The sequence below is a fragment of the Dermochelys coriacea genome, chromosome 9, assembly GCF_009764565.3.
Source record: "Dermochelys coriacea isolate rDerCor1 chromosome 9, rDerCor1.pri.v4, whole genome shotgun sequence".
NCBI lineage: Eukaryota > Metazoa > Chordata > Testudines > Dermochelyidae > Dermochelys > Dermochelys coriacea.
The window spans coordinates 101,615,707-101,632,806 of NC_050076.1; the positions used below are offsets into that span (position 1 = coordinate 101,615,707).

At 46.9% G+C, this 17,100-nt stretch overlaps 1 protein-coding gene across 2 annotated transcripts in view; it reads left to right on the forward strand.

Annotated features, from left to right (window-relative positions):
* Nucleotides 1–17,100, forward strand: part of FRMD7 (FERM domain containing 7) — a 43,372-nt gene that overhangs the window by 7,240 nt on the left and 19,032 nt on the right. For both annotated transcript variants that reach the window (XM_038415127.2, XM_043491534.1), the window contains exon 2: nt 5,839–6,086. In XM_038415127.2, the coding sequence (XP_038271055.1) occupies nt 5,839–6,086 (248 nt within the window). The remainder of the gene's footprint in view (nt 1–5,838; nt 6,087–17,100) is intronic.

A 17,100-nucleotide genomic window follows, 5' to 3' on the forward strand; every position in this document is an offset into this window, starting at 1 on the left:
TTTTGTATTAAATTCAGATATTTAAACAGTTATTTTTAAAAAGACAAACGTACTACAATTTAAAGAACAATAAAAAAATTTTTCCCTAAAAAACAAAAACATCGATTTTTGTTCACCTTGTATGAAAAATATGTTTGCCATCTGTACCCACAGAAGCAGGTGCAGTCTCATTGAAAGCAATACACGGCACTTCTGTACAGCCCTCTTCAGACAGAGATCAGAAAGTGCATTGTAAAGGTGGGTAAGACTTTACAGGTGGAGAAACTGAGTCACAGAGAAGTTAAGTGACTTGCCCAAGCTCAAACAGTGAGTTAGAGGCAGACCTAGGAACACAACCATTGTCTCTGGTCCATTCCCCTGCCCGTGTGTCCTCTATAGTCAGGGATCCATTGTAGAGCAGGGGCAGGGCGAGTGGCTAAAATCACAGGAGAACTTTTTCAGGAAGGAAACAGCACATGGCTGGAAGGGTGTGTCTTTGGCAGATATAGAGCAGTATATAAATCAGACCCATAGATAATATCATGAGTCTGCTACCAAACAGAATGGGCTTTGGATCCAGCTGAACCTGTGAGCCTCCTCCCAACAACAAGCAAAACCCGCCCTTTGCTTCTAGTTTCAGTTGTAGGGTTCTGGCCTTCAGGGCTCGGATGGAAAATGAAACTGAAAGTGCTGATTTCAAGTGGATTCACACTGCTGCGAGTCTGAAGTGCTTCTTCCCCCCTGCAAAATGAGTTTTAAAATAGTTACAAAACATCTAACCCAGCTACACAATAAACAGGCATACAAAGGGCAGATGTCCAGGCAGCTGTTTGTTACAGAGCTAGCATGAGGAGCAGGGGTGCACGCTATTTACTGTGACAAACCTCTGTCCTTGCCTCCGAGGGTCCTGTGTTTCCTGGTGGATTTTGTTAGCCTCAAAGTCTCACTGTGACCCTCCATGTAACCCTTCTTTCTCTAGAGACAAGGGTCACAGTCTACTGAGCCATTTTCATCACAAGCCAGCGAGGGAGGTGAGGAGAAGTTATCCTTCCTTGCACATCTCTGTTGTCTCCCAGTCTCAGTGATTAATCAGGGGACAAAGGGGGGAGGGAGCCCAGGCCCACCCTCTACTCCGGGCTCCAGCCCAGGGACCCTAATAGTATCAGCTATGGTAGCTGATCTTTTAGAAACAGGACATGTACAATTCTCTGGGCTACTTCCCCCACAGCAGCCCTCACTTCCTCAAGCTCCACTTCACCCTGACCTCAGGGCCTTCTTCCTTGTGCCTGATATGGTGTGTACTACTCAGCCTCTCCAACAGCGCAACTTCCTCCCACAGCTCCTGACATGCACACCCACCTGACTGACTGGGAGGCTTTTAACTAGTTTCAGCCAGCCCCTGATTGGCTTCAGGTGTCCCAACCAACCTAGCCTTCTCCCTGCCTTCTGGAAAGTTCTTCATTGGCCCCAGGTGTCTTAATTGACCTGGAGCAGCTGCCATTTCACTTATCATGGTACCAGGGATTTGTTTAGCCTGGAGCAAATATATCTCTCTCCCACTCCTTTTCCACAGCCATCTGGCCTTGCCCCATCAACCACCAAGAAGCACCAGCAAAGTGCATTTGTGCTGAACTTTGGCACTTGGATGTGCTGCTAAGGAGCTGAGGAGAACGGGATTATAATATTGCCTGGTCAAGCTCCCTTTTCAGGGACTACTCCTTTCGGATCTGGGAGTGAGTGGGTCAGGAGATGGGTAGTTTTGCCAACCCAAAAGAAAGGCCCATTGATGGGCGTGTCCTCTGTGGGGAGGACAGCTGAACTGAGTAGTTCGTTTGCCAACTATCCGGCAGGCGGATGTTTAGGAGACTCTCAAGTCACGTAATGTGGGTGACTCAGCTATTCATCAGAGGCACTGGATGCCGGCCAGATGTCCTGTGCTGCTCCTGTCACTGCTTCTGGGAGGATATTGGGGGAAGAAAGAACTGTGCGAGTCCAAACCCCAAACGGAAATCCCCTTTGGCAATAACATGGGGGCAGAGCCAGAGGCACCCAATGCTGCTGCTGCAGTGGAATTAGCAGCGGGGTGCAGGGGCACCAGGAGTGGGGACCCAGGCCTCCCTGATGAGCTGGAAATTTGACCTGGCTGCTCCTCCATCATGGTGGAGGGGCAGCCGGGACAAATTTGAGTGGTGCTGCGACCCGTTCACCGACTTGGCCCCCCTTATTTGCAGCCCCAGCCCCTGGCAAGAAGCAGAGCAGGGCGCACTGGGAACCCCAGCCTTCGGGAAGATGGGAGGACTGGATCTGGTTCTTGGTGCTTCCTGGGGAAGTGGGGAGACAGGAGGAGGATGGGGTCATCTCCCTGCCCTGTGCCCACAGATTCCCCCTGTTGCCAGCATCGCGGTTGTGTCGCTTCTGGCTGCCATTGGTTTAATGGCTGCGCAGGGGACTCTGCTTCCCTTGCTGCTGAGGAGCCCAGCCCTCACTCGCCCACACTTCAGCCGTTACTCAGTCCCTCGACCCTGCGGCCTCCGGTGAGTAACCAGCAGACAGGGCTGGCCTACCCACGGTGAGTCAGGGGCAGGGTCAGACTCCAGGATTCCTGACTCCTCGCTCCAGCCGGCAGAAGAGAACTGAAAAGCAATTCACACTGAAAGCCAAGAGAGAGGTGGGACTGAAATCGGATTCTCCTCAGCCTCCTCTGTGAGTGGTCCAAGCACGGGGACTTCTCTGCGATCACCCCCTTCTCCTCAGTGGTCAGCACTCAGCCTGTCTTGGGGCCCTCAGTAACTTCCATTCCCAGGCCAGACCTGGCTCTCTGGTGCTCCCGCTACAACCTGCTGCCACCCCGCTGGCCCCCCTCCCCACCAGCGTCCATGCTCTACCTGGGCTTTTGTTAGAAGTTCATCGAACTCTGAATAGTTCCCAGTCTGCCAGCATCACCTTCAGCCTGCTCCGTCTTTCCACGTGCACTGCAGGCCCTAGGGAATGACAAGCTGACCTGGCTGCCACAGCAGCTATGGATGTCTGCCCGGCTATAACCACAACTGGTCAGACACCAGGTGGCCATGCAGGGTCGGATGCACCAACAGGAGGGTGTTTGTGGCTGACATATGCACACACAATGTTCTGACATCGCATGGCTCCCCCCCCCCCCCGCCCCGTTATTCTCAGCACTGGAGGGCTGCTCCCACCTGTGCATATCAATACTTAATGGTTTGTGTGTTTAAAAATGCATCTGTCCCACGGAGGAAAGCTGCACTCCGAGTGGGCTAAGCCAGGTCTAATGATTTATACACCACACCCTCCACTAGCGACCCGAACATCCTGAATCATGAGCCAAGGCAACCGCGTTCATTTTGGCCATGGCAACACATTTGTTCTACGTCAGTGGAGTTTTGCCTTGAATGTATTTATACGTAAATCCAGTGCATACCACACCAGAGCATGCAGCAGATCCTTCTTCCTTGGCTTGGCCAACAGATGAGTTTTGCTGTCTGGTTGGGAAGGGGAGTCATTCAGAAATTGGATTGACTTGTAGCTGCTCACACTCTGCTCCATTCAGCGGCTGGTTGAACTATGAGGTTTCTATCCCTTTTCATCTGACACTTTAACCCCTCAGTCCCTGAGCTTATCTACCTGTCTCCTCTCACATCACTGACTGTCTGGAGTCATATAATGACCAAGATCCTGAAGTCAGCGGGAGCTGAGAGTACTTGGCACCATGCAGGGTCTCAAGAAGTGGGTTCTGTTCCCAGCTCCACCATGCCAGTCAGCATTTCTTTGGTAAGAATCAAAGGGCCCATGAGGCTGTACTGCTTTGGGTCAGGACTGGGGGCATTGCTGTGGGAGTGAGAAGCAGCTATGAAATATATAATGTACAATGTGTTAGTACAATCCCACTGTTAGTAGCTATGCAGCATCCTGATGAGTTTCCCTGAACTTAGCGCCTTCCTGTTGTAGTGCAAGGAGAGATACAGCAGAACATTGTTAGCAGTGTTACAGAAATGTGACATGAAACCAGACAAAATCTTCTTCCATTGTGAACAGTGGGTTTTAAAGAATAGCTTGTAAGGACTGGACACAGCAAGTTACCTTGTTACAACCTGAATAAAGCTAGTTAATTGTATGAACCACTTGGCTGAATCCTAAAATATCGGATTCAGGACTCATCACATGTAACAACCAATGGCCCTGATACCTGGCAGTGGCTTATGCTGGATTCTACAGAGGAAGCTGAAAAACCCAGAAAGCATCTTGGTAGGGTTGTTATGATGAACTACTGTTGTTATTTCCAGAGCAATGTATGGGTAGGAGGCACTTTGGAATGGGATCAAAAATAATACCAAGAATGTAACACCCAGTTCTTACCGATAGTCTCTTTCCCTTCGTCAGCGACACTTGATTTATCTATTTATTTGTATGACAGTAGCTCTGTGATGTCCCAGCTGAGCCTGGGCGCTCCCTGTGCTGGATGATGCACACACATCATGAGAGAGAGGTCCGGCATTCAGAAGAGCTTTCAGACTAAATGGACAATAGGGGGGAGAGGACACAGGTCCAAAGAGATGAAGTGACTTGCCCAAGGTTACCTAGCAGGTCAGTGGCAGAACCAGGTCTCCTCAGTCCCAGTCCAATGCTCTCTTCTCCCGTCATGCCTAGGGGTCCCTCCCATTGCTGACAGGATCATGGCACATATGCTGCATTTGGTGCTAGCAAGGTGACTGGAGGGAATGGTTTCCTTTGGGTGCCATCCCTCTCCCATTTGGCTGATGCTCATTCCTTTGCAAGTGGCAAGACAGTGAATTAGTCTAGCTGCCTTCACAACTGACCCCACATTCACGCCATCAGTGATTCAGCAAGGTGCATTATGGGGAATATTAGTCATGGCACTTGTCCCAAATGGCCATGAAAGCCAGGATCCCCTGTAATCATGCCCATACCTCTCGGATCATGACGACTTACTTGTTCAGTAGCATCATCTAGTGGGATTGTGCTACTGTTGCTTTAAATCCAAAGAAAGCTTATGGGTTGTAGATTTTTCTTCCTGCTGCAAGCAAGTGAAATGTTGCTCCCTGGTGCTTATGGGTATAAATGGGAAAAATGCCCTAGAGTGAGGGGACACGCTGGCAAGTGTCTGGGGGAGTCAGCTCTGAGGCCTGAAATATTAATATTAACCGTTTCACAGCTGATCATTGTAGCCAAAGCAGCTGGCTGGTATTTGTGGGGGAGTGGCTCCTGAATCCTGGACCCAGGTTATCTCACAGAACTGTGATCCTCAACTAATCTTTAAGCAAATGTGGTGGAAGGTGCGAGTTAGAAACAAAACCCCAGAACAAGGATGTTTCATGGTTTTTTAATTCCATTGTGAGCATTTCTCAAGGCTCCAGTGAGAGAGATTCTTCTGTCTGGTAGCTTCATACAAATCTGTTCAGAAAATATTGTCTTATCCCTCTGCTTTGTTCACAGAAACAGCAAGAATGAGTCTGATTCCATACAGTCTACAGGGCTAGTTTTTTAGGCTGGTATTTAACAATTTAAGAATTGGGTTAGAATGAAGAATGAAGTTATAACCACCAACAACTAATACGAGCAGTATAGATCTTCTTCTGACTTTACTACATGAAATTTGGATGATTTTAGCCATTGCATTTCTCAAACAATTAATGAAAAATCTCTGCTTTTGCCAGACCCATTCTTGGTTGCATCAGTTTAAATTCTGAGTGGCTCCATTGAAACCGGTCCCTTGGATGTTTTCAATAATAATATAACGTTAATTTACAAAAAGTAATTACAGGTTGCTCTTTAGAAGAGGCGGCTGTCAGGATCTCTGCTTACTGCATTTGTGTTTCTTCCTAGGCATTACATTCCTTTGCTTCCAGACCTCCCTCCAAAGAGAAGTCTGCATCTGTGTAACGGTGGCTGCAGCCTTCTCCATCCAGCTGAGAGTGAAATTGTGTGTGAAAGAGGAGTCAGGGTACCCTGTCTGGCACACAGCGCAGATTACCAAGACTCCTGAACTGGCTGGCAGCTCAGCTGCGTGCTCAAGGATGCTGCATCTGAAAGTCCAGTTCTTGGATGACTCCCAGAAGATCTTTGTAGTGGATGTAAGTGGCTATCATATTATTGTTTTGTTCTAATTACTGAAGTCATTGCTGCACCAAAGGATTGCATAACCCTCAGATGGTCTGTGATAGCTTCTGGTTTTCAGCTTTGGAAAAAGGAGTGTGTAGCCTTGTCCTCATATGTTTCAGCGCTAATGCATGCAAGCTGCCCACTGTCATTTGCATCCCGTTTTTAAAGAGTGGGGGAGATGGGTTTGACTCATCCGGTGTCATCAGTTTGAAATCAGCCGGGATGGGGTGTATTTTTGACAGTCTGTCTTTGTTTGTCTGGATGCCAACATTAAGCATCAACCAGGAAGAAAAGTCTGGGTCCAGGAGAAACATAACATATTTATTTACCCCTGGGGGGGAAAGTTCTGTATGCTTGTCTTCATGGAGACAAGGCTGATGAGAAAAAAGAATGGAGATCAGAAGCAAAGAAAATCATTGACTCTTATTTACTATATAACAATACCTGGAAAAAACTATTGTTATTAACTATTCACAATTAATAAATATTAACCTTGAAAATTAACCGGTAAAATCTGCACTAAAATATTAACCTTTAATTTCTACATCGTTACAGCTTTGTATGTAGCTAAATGCAAAGTGATATTACTGTTTACATCTCTCTTTAGGAGTGATGAGAATATACTGTAGATTAACATGCTAAGGTCACATTCAAATAACATTTAACCAGATCTATTTCAGTACATAGTTATCTCTCCCCAGGGACCATGTTATTTTATATAAAGTTATTTTATTCAGATTATAATGCATTTCCTAGGAAATATTTTATAACATAGCCTGAGAGAACTTGTATTCAGTTTCAGCTGTAGTTTAGTTTCTTTGCAATTGCATTTTTGAATACAGTAATTCTGTACTCTGAATAAGTAGGAAGATTTTTTTTTAACTTTTATTGAGTTACATGAATGGAGCAGAGGTATGGAGTCAGCTTGCAAATGAGGTGTTTTTAAACCTGCTGAGTTTTATCCTGATGAGATCGGTGTGTGTAGGGTGAGAGTTCAATGAATGCTGCTAATACAATATTGCTGCAGTTTGTCCATCTCTGTGTTCTTATTTGCACAAGACATTTATGGCACGATCACCCTGCATGACATGTTGTTGCAGCAAATAGCCTCCATTAGAGCAACTGCTAGTCATTTCCTGTTTTTTTCCTACATGGAGCTGTATTGGAAACCCCTTTTAGGCATTTGCTGCTCTGTGGTTACGATAAATGAGGAGTTGAATTAGTGACTTCTCCAGAATAAAAAGACTGCTCTAGGCTAAGCTTTGAACAGATATTTCAAGCAACTGAAACGTGACTCTTCCTAAACCCTTACTGACTTTGGAAAGCTCTCTCAAATGTAGAGTGCTTTAGTGTAATGGGAGGAAGAAATACAAAAGAGACCAAATACAAGGGCCTAGTTTCCCATTGTCTGGTACCTTGGGTAATCATTTGCACCTGTCCCACATGGACATAAATACCACTGGTGGAACTGGACAGATCAGATCTGATGTTCCGTACACCCACTTTGCAGCAGAGTAAATAGCTACACAAAGGTACCAGCTGGTGGAGAATTGTCTCTCTTTTTGGAAAATTGAGACCTTAAACAGCTAGGGCAAATGTTTCTGCTGCTAGCAAACCCCCCTCCCCCCCCCCCCAACCTCGCAGCTAGCATTTACTTCAAGCTCAGGAGAAACTTTAAAAATGCTAGGTTTCAGAGTAGCAGCCGTGTTAGTCTGTATTCGCAAAAAGAAAAGGAGGACTTGTGGCACCTTAGAGACTAACAAATTTATTAGAGCATAAGCTTTCGTGAGCTACAGCTCACTTCATCTGCGTTGTCTCATTTCAGAGGAGCACATGCAAAAGAATCAGGGTTAGCAGCCAGGTTTGATACCCAGGTTTGTCCTTTATCAGAGGTGAAGGAAGCAGTGTCTGAATCTGCAAACCAGGGGATACCATGTTTTACCTCCTACCAGCATTCTTGTAGGGCTCCTTGGTTTCCTTCTAGCAGCAAAATCCCCTGGGGGTGAAGAGATCCTGTGGATGTGGAGTGGCTCCTCCCTCTCCCCTGTCCCAACCCCAGAAGCAGCAAGGCAGCTAGGCGGGGGGGTTCTGTGACACTCCCATCCAGAGCATCAGAGCAGGTGTCCCTTTGCAGACCCTCCAGAAAGCCTTTTCCCTTCTATCTCCAGGGAAGCTGTGAAGCCATTGGCTTCCCCCCCACCCAGGGCTATGCAACGTGAGCCCCACCAGTTACTGCTGCAGTGGGGGAGTTAATGATGCCCCCACCAGCGTTAGCCTCCACTGCTTTCTGCTGCGGCTTTTTGCTGCTTGTGTAAGGGGAACAGTCTGCATCTGCTGGCTGCACCCTTGGTCCAGTACCTGCTTGCTCTGAGGGCCTCGCTCTGACACTAGGTGATGAGGGAAGCAGCAGGGCTCCTCTGAATGCTCCCTTCTTGCTCACTTCCATGCATGTTCTTCTTTCCATCTGACAGCAGAGCAGAGCACAGAGCCCATAGAAACTGGCAATGAAGGAGGCCTGACCCTATTCATTTCCCCAGGGGCAGGCACAGGGCCGAGCCCAATGCTTTCCCCAGAGATGAGGTGCCCACCATTCCCTGAAGGATGACTTCATGTTCTAACGGATCGCATCGTTCAGAAATGTCTAGCCATATTCCACTTCATTTCATCCCACTGCGCATAGTTCTCCCCCAGTTGCGTCGCCCGAAGTTCCTGCTTTCCCATCCTGGAGTCCATATTCTTCACGTGCTTGCAAAGAGCTCGACCCCTCCTCCACTGTTCTGAATATTAATTCTTCCCTCTCCTCACCGGTCAGTCCCACCGGCTCCTTAGACATTTGTGTTGCTCTCCTGTAAACCCCTCCTTGTCCAGGTGCCCGGAACTGACCGCTGCTATCCCCGGGGAAGTTTCCCCAGTGCCATGCAAAGAAGGGGCTGTCACTTTTCTGCTCCAGTGCTGTATATGGCTCTGTTTTGTTGTGAGCTGCCAGAGCCAGCCAGTCCCTTTGTGTGTTGGTTGGTTGGTTTGGCTGTCACAGACTGTCGGTCTGTGTTGGCAGCACTGCTTTCCAAGTATCATCCTTCGCTTGTTGCTCCCTAGACACATGACTTTCCGTTTGGTTAGATTAGGCTGACGTTCCCTGTCCTGGTTTCTAATCTCTCTCAGCCCCTCTGTACCAGTTTTCTGCCCTGCCTGAAGTTCACAATACCTCCCAGGTTGGGAACCTCTGTGCCACCTATTCTATCGTCCGAGCCATCCCTAATTTTATTAGGCTCCTTAATGGTGATCAGTGTCACTGCACGAGTTAAATTTTCCTTAGGGAAGATTGCTAAGCCAGTGAACACTGCACTTCTGTTCCAATCCGTTCTGAGAGCCTAGTTCCGGCCCTGAGACCCAGTGCGGAGCTGAGACACGTGGCTCCCAAGTGGCAGGGGAGAGAGATGAGCTTGCAGGGTGCTAGCGGAGGAGCTTGCTCAGCTTTGTTGCTTTCTGCTCTGCACAAAGGCTGAACATTTGCAGAACTTGCGTCTTTGCAAGTATAATTTGCTACAGGGCAAGATTTGTCTGAAAACCAGCAAACCTAATTGCCAGGCAGAGCCAGCAAAGGGCACAAATTTGATTGCATCCTCCTGTCCTTTATCATGAGGCAAGGCAGGAATTTACTGAAAGGGATTTAATAGAGCTGACTGCCCTCCATTTGTGAGTAGATTCACATGCATGTGAACAAGGGGGATCCAGTGTATTTGGATTTGCAGAAAGTCTTTGACAAGGTCCCTCACCAAAGGCCCTTAAGCAAAGTAAGCAGTCATGGGATAAAAGAGAAAGTACTCTCATGGATTGGTAAATGGTTAAAATATAGGAAACAAAGAGTAGGAATAAATGATCAGTTTTCAGAATGGAGAGAGGTAAATAGTGGTGTCCCCCAGGAGTCTGTACTGAGACAAGTGCTGTTCAACCTATTCATAAATGATCTGGAAAAGGGGGTAAACAGTGAGGTGGCAAAATTTGCAGATGATACAAAATTACTTAAAATAATTAAGTCCTAAGGAGACTGTGAAGAACTACAAAGGGATCGCACAAAACTGGGTAGCTGGGCAACAAAATGGCAGATGAAATTCAGTGTTGATAAATGCAAAATAATGGACATTGAAAAACCTAATCCCAACTATACATACAAAAAGATGGGGTCTAAATTAGCTGTTACCACTCAAGAGAGAGATCTTGGAGTCATTGTAGATAGGTCTCTGAAAACATCCACTCAATGTGCAGTAGCAGTCAAAAAAGCGAACAGAGTGTTAGGAACTATTAGGAAAGGGACAGATAATATCATAAAGCCACTATATAAATCCATGATATGCCCACACCTTGAATACTGCATGCAGTTCTTGTCACCTCATCTCAAAAAGATACATTAGAAATAGAAAAGGTACAGAGAAAGGCAACAAAATGATTAGGGGTATGGAGCAGCTTCCGTATGAGGAGAGATTAAAAAAACTGGAACTGTTCATCTTGGAAAAGAGACGACAAAGAGATGATATGATAGGAGTCTGAAAATAATGACTGGCATGGAGAAAGTGAATAGAGAAGTGTTATTTACCCCTTCCCATAACACAAGAATCAGAGGTCACCCAATGAAATTAATAAGCATCAGGTTTAAAACAAACATAAGGAAGTACTTCTTTACACAACACACAGTCAACCTGTGGAACTCATTGCCAGGGGATGTTTTCAAGACGAAAAGTATAACTGGGTTAAAAAAAGAATTAGATAAGTTCATGGAGGATAGGCCCATCAATGGCTATTATCCAAAATGATCAGGGATGCAACCCCATGCTCTGGGTGTCCCTAAGCTTCTGACTGCCAGAACCTGGGAGTGGACAACAGGGGATGGATCACTCAGTAATTGCTCTGTTCTGTTCATTCCCTGTGAAGCATCTGGCATCAGCCACTGTCAGAAGACAGGATACTGAGCTAGATGGACCATTGGTCTGACTCAAAATGGCCATTCTTAAGGTCTTCTGATGTTCTTATGTAAGATTCTGCAGAAACAACAAAGCTGGTAGTCTCAGTCCAGTAGCATTGGGCAAGGGTCTGAATCACCAAAACTGTCACTGGTACTAAGGGCTCATTCCCAGCCCATAGTGGAAACACTCCCATTGACTTGAATGGATGCTGGATCATATCCTACGACCTAGCCCGGACTGTGGGAGAAACCACTGCATTTTAACATGGCTGTTGCTAGCACAGTTCTAGCATTCTGAGAACTGAAACAGCTAACACTCCGAAGATCAGGACTCTCTTTCAGCAAGCTCATATGTATATCATAGAATCATAGAATCATAGAATCATAGAATATCAGGGTTGGAAGGGACCCCAGAAGGTCATCTAGTCCAACCCCCTGCTCAAAGCAGGACCAAGTCCCAGTTAAATCATCCCAGCTAGGGCTTTGTCAAGCCTGACCTTAAAAACCTCTAAGGAAGGAGATTCTACCACCTCCCTAGGTAACGCATTCCAGTGTTTCACCACCCTCTTAGTGAAAAAGTTTTTCCTAATATCCAATCTAAACCTCCCCCATTGCAACTTGAGACCATTACTCCTCGTTCTGTCATCTGCTACCATTGAGAACAGTCTAGAGCCATCCTCTTTGAAACCCCCTTTCAGGTAGTTGAAAGCAGCTATCAAATCCCCCCTCATTCTTCTCTTCTGCAGACTAATAATATCTGGATTGGGATTTGCCAAATGGTTTTATCGGCCTGCTTATTGTTGCATCTGCATAAGCACATTGCAGCAGCATGCAGGCTGCTTGCAATACTGCTATTCTTTGTTGTGATGGTGGTGGACCCAGTCAATGGGGAACCTTTTTATGCCTACATGCAGGGAGCTGGATGCTGGCAGGCTCCGTGCCTGGCTGAGTGGGGTTGTCTTTATTCTGGAGTGAGTTTCTTTTGGAAGATGGCAACTCCAGTCCTCTTCTGGAGGTATTCACCTTTCTCCAGAAATAACTGGGCATCCTTTTGGGTGGTTCCTCCAGCCCAAACAGCTCCAGGCCTGGCTGAACCTAAGGAAAGAAAACTTAGCCTGCCACTTCCTCTCGCCACTGAGCATTCATACCTGAGCTACACTGGCCCCTGGAGCAGGCTTACCCTGGTTCCTTTGCACAAGCAGTGCTTCCTGCCACCAGGTGGACAGAGACAACTGCAGCCCGGGACATCCAATTCGTGCAGCAGGATATGCCTCTTCCTGTTGTTACGAGCATGGGGCATCTCGCCTCTGAGATGGGGCTGAGTTTGCGACTCAGTGTCTCACATCCCAGTCCCCCTGTTGGGTACCACTTTCATGAGATGCGTAGTACAAATGCAGCTGAATACCTCTAGAACGCAACGGTGGTCTGGGCGCTTTGGGTAGACACAACCCTGTTGGAAAAGTCCTATGAAAATTATGCTGAATACCTCCAGAATTAAATAGTTATATCCTTTCCATAGGTGACATATTTTCAAGCAACCTTAAAGCATTTTGGAGCAGAGGTAGAATTCTCAGTTATACTCCAAAAGATTATTCTAAAAAACCTATAGAAATATGAACAAACTTGATAAAAGGTTTAGAAACCCTGACCCGGGAAGGAAGGTTAAAAAAAAACTGGATATATTTTGTCTTGAGAAAATAAGATGGAGGAGAACCTGACAGCAATAATCAAATATGTTAAGGGCTGTAATCAGTTGTTGTGCTATCCAGTTCTCCTTCTCTTCTTTCAAGACCCTCCTTCAAACACGCTGCTCTCTGTGTGCCCATGAGCCCGAGGGCCTGCCTCTCACAACAAAGCATCACTTTCACTGACAGCGTTACGCTAAGCAGACTGGAAAGTGTCACAAAACTCAAGGGAAATGTACTGAATTGCCGACCCCAAGTGTTAAAAACTCATGAGTCAGGACCCCCAAAAACATGAGATTGGCTTAAAAAATGAGATTTAAAAATCAATAATAAACTGGGAGGGGGGACATTTGTTTTTCCGTTTCTGAACCATGAGGGGTGGAAATCTGGCTCCAGCTTGGAGTCACCTTACACACCGCCCTGTGCCTGAAGCCCTTTGTATGCTGCCTGCATTGTAACCTCTTGGGGCAGGGACCGTCTATTGGTGCCTCTCTCTCAAGCTCCTCGTACGCTGATACTGTCCAAATAATGATTGAGTGTGTTACTTAGGAATGAATTATGTCCCACTCCTCCATCAGTGACTTCCACACGTTCCTTCTGCTTCTCTAGCACTGGTCGTCTCTGACAACGAGGCTGCCCCGTGATGTGAGCATTTTCTGACCTCACAGGACGCCCGCTGGGAATGAACATTTTTTGAAGTAATTAATACAGATGCTGCCGCTCGCGGCCTCCAGCTGCTTAGCAAAGTCAGAATGAGGACATCCCAAATGTTGGATAGCAAGAGGAGAGTCTTCTCTTTTGATTTTAAAATAGCATCTGAGTCAACTCGCTGGATCCTGTGCGGGAGAGAAGCTGAGCCAAGGAGCTCAAGGTGTTGTCAAGTGTGGTATCTGGACGGCCTTACATTCCTTTCACTTGTAACCTAAATCCAATATTTGGCTCAGTCTCCAAATGCAAAATGCTGGTTGCCCTCTGCCCCGCCTCCCTCTCACACGTCTCCTTTCCTGCCTCATCCCTGGGGAAAATGGACCTGTCAGGCTCGACCTTCTTTGGTTACCTCAGAACCTGGAGGTCACGCTGCCTGGTGAGGATGGGGTGGCTAGTGGCTGAGTGTCAGTGTGCTATTTCTCCAGCCTTGCCTTGGGGCACTGTCGCCCCACAGCAGTGTTTCTGGGAGCACTCACTGGGCAAACTCCTAGTATTAATTGTTTGTATTACAGCAGAGAGGCTGAATGAGGTAAAAGTCTCTGACGCTAGGCGCTGCACAAACACAGAGTAAGAGGCAGTGGTTGCCCGGGAGCACATACAATCCAAGCTAGACCAAGGGTGGGAGGGACTCAGAGGTACAGAGAGGGGAAGTGACTCGCCCCAAAATCACGCCATAGGTCAGGGTCAAAGCAGAGCCTGGCACCTAGGTCTCCTGCCTTCTCCACTAGACACCCTCCCTCTCGTGACACTGCAGAAGTGCTGGCTGCAGGGACAGCAGGTATGCGGGGAGGTTCTGGGCAGTGACTGCCGAGTTTCCCACCGCTTGGGAGAGTGCCTAGGATTAATTCTAGTTATTTACTAGTCACTTATTTACAGCGTCATTTAAACACTTTCAATGCTTTGGAAATATTGGGATTTTGTCCCCAGCTAGTGTCTACTGGCATAGCTCCACCAGTGGCAAGGGAGCTGCTGTATGTCACGCCAGCTGGGGCCGTGGCCCATTGTCCATGGAGCCTGCCTCAAGGTGTCTGAGCCCAGCCAGCGGTCGGGCCGCACTTGCTTCTTTTTGTTCAGTTTAGGGCCTGGTTACCAGTCAGGCTCATCATAATGTGCACTAAAAAGCACGTTCCTGAGAGAGGGCAGAGGCTGTTAAAGAGGAAAGGCGTGATGGGAGGAGTGGGAGAAGAGAAAGGACAAAGGGTGAACAAGCTAGAGGCAGGAGATTGGGAGACAAAAGTTCCTCTCTCCTCCAAGAAAGCCATGACGCACGCTCTTCTGGCGTAAGTGATGCCGTGTGTGTTGTGAACTGAAGCCTGAAAGTGAGTAATACCCTCGTGAGAAAACAGCGAGCACTTCTCTCTTCCGGCTGCCCATCACAGGCTGTAATGCTTGACAATTCTAGCATGGAAATAAACAATTATAATTGTTTTAATTATCCTCGTGATCTAGTTATTTTGAGGCAAATGAGACATTCTGGAGTAAGAACACCATTATTATACTGTCACTGTGCAGCAGGCTTAGCGCACGGGGCTAGCAATTCCACCCCCTGTGAGTGACAAAGGGTTGCTATTCACTTGCAGCATGGACATATTGCTCTGAACAAGTTGTAGTTTTCAAGTCACCTCCCCTTCCCTCTGGGAAGGAACTCTGCAATCCATTGGCCTGCCAGTGCTATTTCCTGCCTAAGTGTTTTATCTCACTTAGTCACTTTGCAGTTAAGGCTCATTATTGTCCTTCTTTAAACTCGCTTTCATACCAAACCCTCTTCATTTCTGAATGTTTACTATTTTGTAAGAGACAAGGCGAGTGAGGTCATATCGTTTACGGGGCCAACTTCTGCTGGGGAAAGAGACAAGCTTGTGAGCTACACAGAGCTCTTCTTCAGATCCTGAAGCACTTTGAAAAATGAGGGGAAATGTGGTGGGCTAGTGCCTGGGCACTAGGACACCTGGGTTCTATTCCCAGCTGTGCCAATCGATCATTGGGAAAACTCAGGTAACCCACTTAAGCGTGCTGGGTTTAAGTCTACCAGATACAAATGGTAGTTGGCCTCGAACATCAAAGAGTTATGCAGATTAATGAAAATATCTGAAGTGCACTGACATCCTTGGGTGCACGGCAGTCTATACCTGCACTGCATTAGTAAAACTACTCACAGTTCTGCAATAGACACCTGTATTTCCAACACTGCAGCCACTGTGCACTGAGCTCCCCCAAAGCTTTGGACTTCAGCCCCTTTTGTTACAGAGAGAGAGACTATTGAGGCATCCCCTTACCTTTTCCCAAAGTGCGAAAGATTCATTTGCATCTGGCCAGCCCCTAGAACTGGCCAGAAAGGACATCAGTGTAATAACGCTTGCCCTGATTGACAACTGGCTGACCCAGGTGGGGAGAGCCCTGCCCTGCTTCAACAGCCTGTGACAAATGCAGCCAGTTCAGAGTCAGGTGGACTCCTTGGCCAGGAACAGGGCTCCAGGAAAAGTGGATGGGATGGTTTGGATGCCTGAATTCCATTAATTTCAATAGCCAAATCCTGTAGGCAGCTTGCAAATTTCAGGTCAGATGGATGGTCCCTTGCATAGTTCTGGTGTTAGAGGAGTGAGCACCGCTGGGTGCTCATATTTTGGCCAGTCCATTTTTCAGCTTCCTTTTTTCACTGCAGCCAGCGTTTTTCTTTCTTCCTTCCCAAGACGTTAAAGGAACGTCACCAGCTTTTCAGCTGGGCACCGTATTAATTTACCAGCTCTCCGGCAGCAGATCCGTGTGTACCACCAAGTTACACAGGTTTGATGTTCACTTCCAGCTCGCGGGTGAATTAAATGCTTTTGCCATGGCAACCCTGATTTCACATGAGATTTCCATATGGTGGTTCTGAGCATAGCGCATTTGTCTTCAGGAAACATCACTGCATTGTCTGAATCACTCTATCTCCCGCAATAGCTTCTGTTGAAAGACAGAAAATAAACTAAGATTTTGTCCAGATTTTTTTTTTCATGCCTCTGATTCCTGGGAGTTGTGAGAAACTTTTCTTATTTTATTCTCCATGAAGAGTTTTAATTCAAAGGACTAAGAGAATGACACATGCTGCATTTAGTAGTTCACTTCCAGCTCAAATGCAGCGGCAACTCGCCTTTCTTGAATAAGGTTTGTCTCTGGATCATGCTGCTGGCTTAGGTGAAAAAGAAACATTTCCAAGTTTTCAAAAATAGCCCAATGACACTTTTTAAAACTCCCTGAAATATTTCTTCTATTTAATACATGGTGTATGTCAGCTACGTGATGAGCTGGGGTGGAATTAAGGTTTTACGGCTCTCTTTTGGGCTGGCCAGAATAACCTGTGTCGTGCACTGCACCAGCGGGTGGTGGAATATAATAATTAGAAAAGCTTGATACACTTTAAGACGATGGCCCACGTTTTCAAAAGTGACTCATGAGCCTTTGCATGTGCCAATTTTTAGATGCCTATCTTAAAGAGACATCTTAAAGGGTTCTGACTTTCCAAGAGTGGGTGCTCAGTGTGAAAATCAGACTCTGTGTGTGTGTGTGTGTGTGTGTGTGTGTGTGTGTGTGTGTGTGTGTGTGTGTAACATCTTTCACTGGACCAGCTGTGTGTACACATGAACTCTAGAGGCC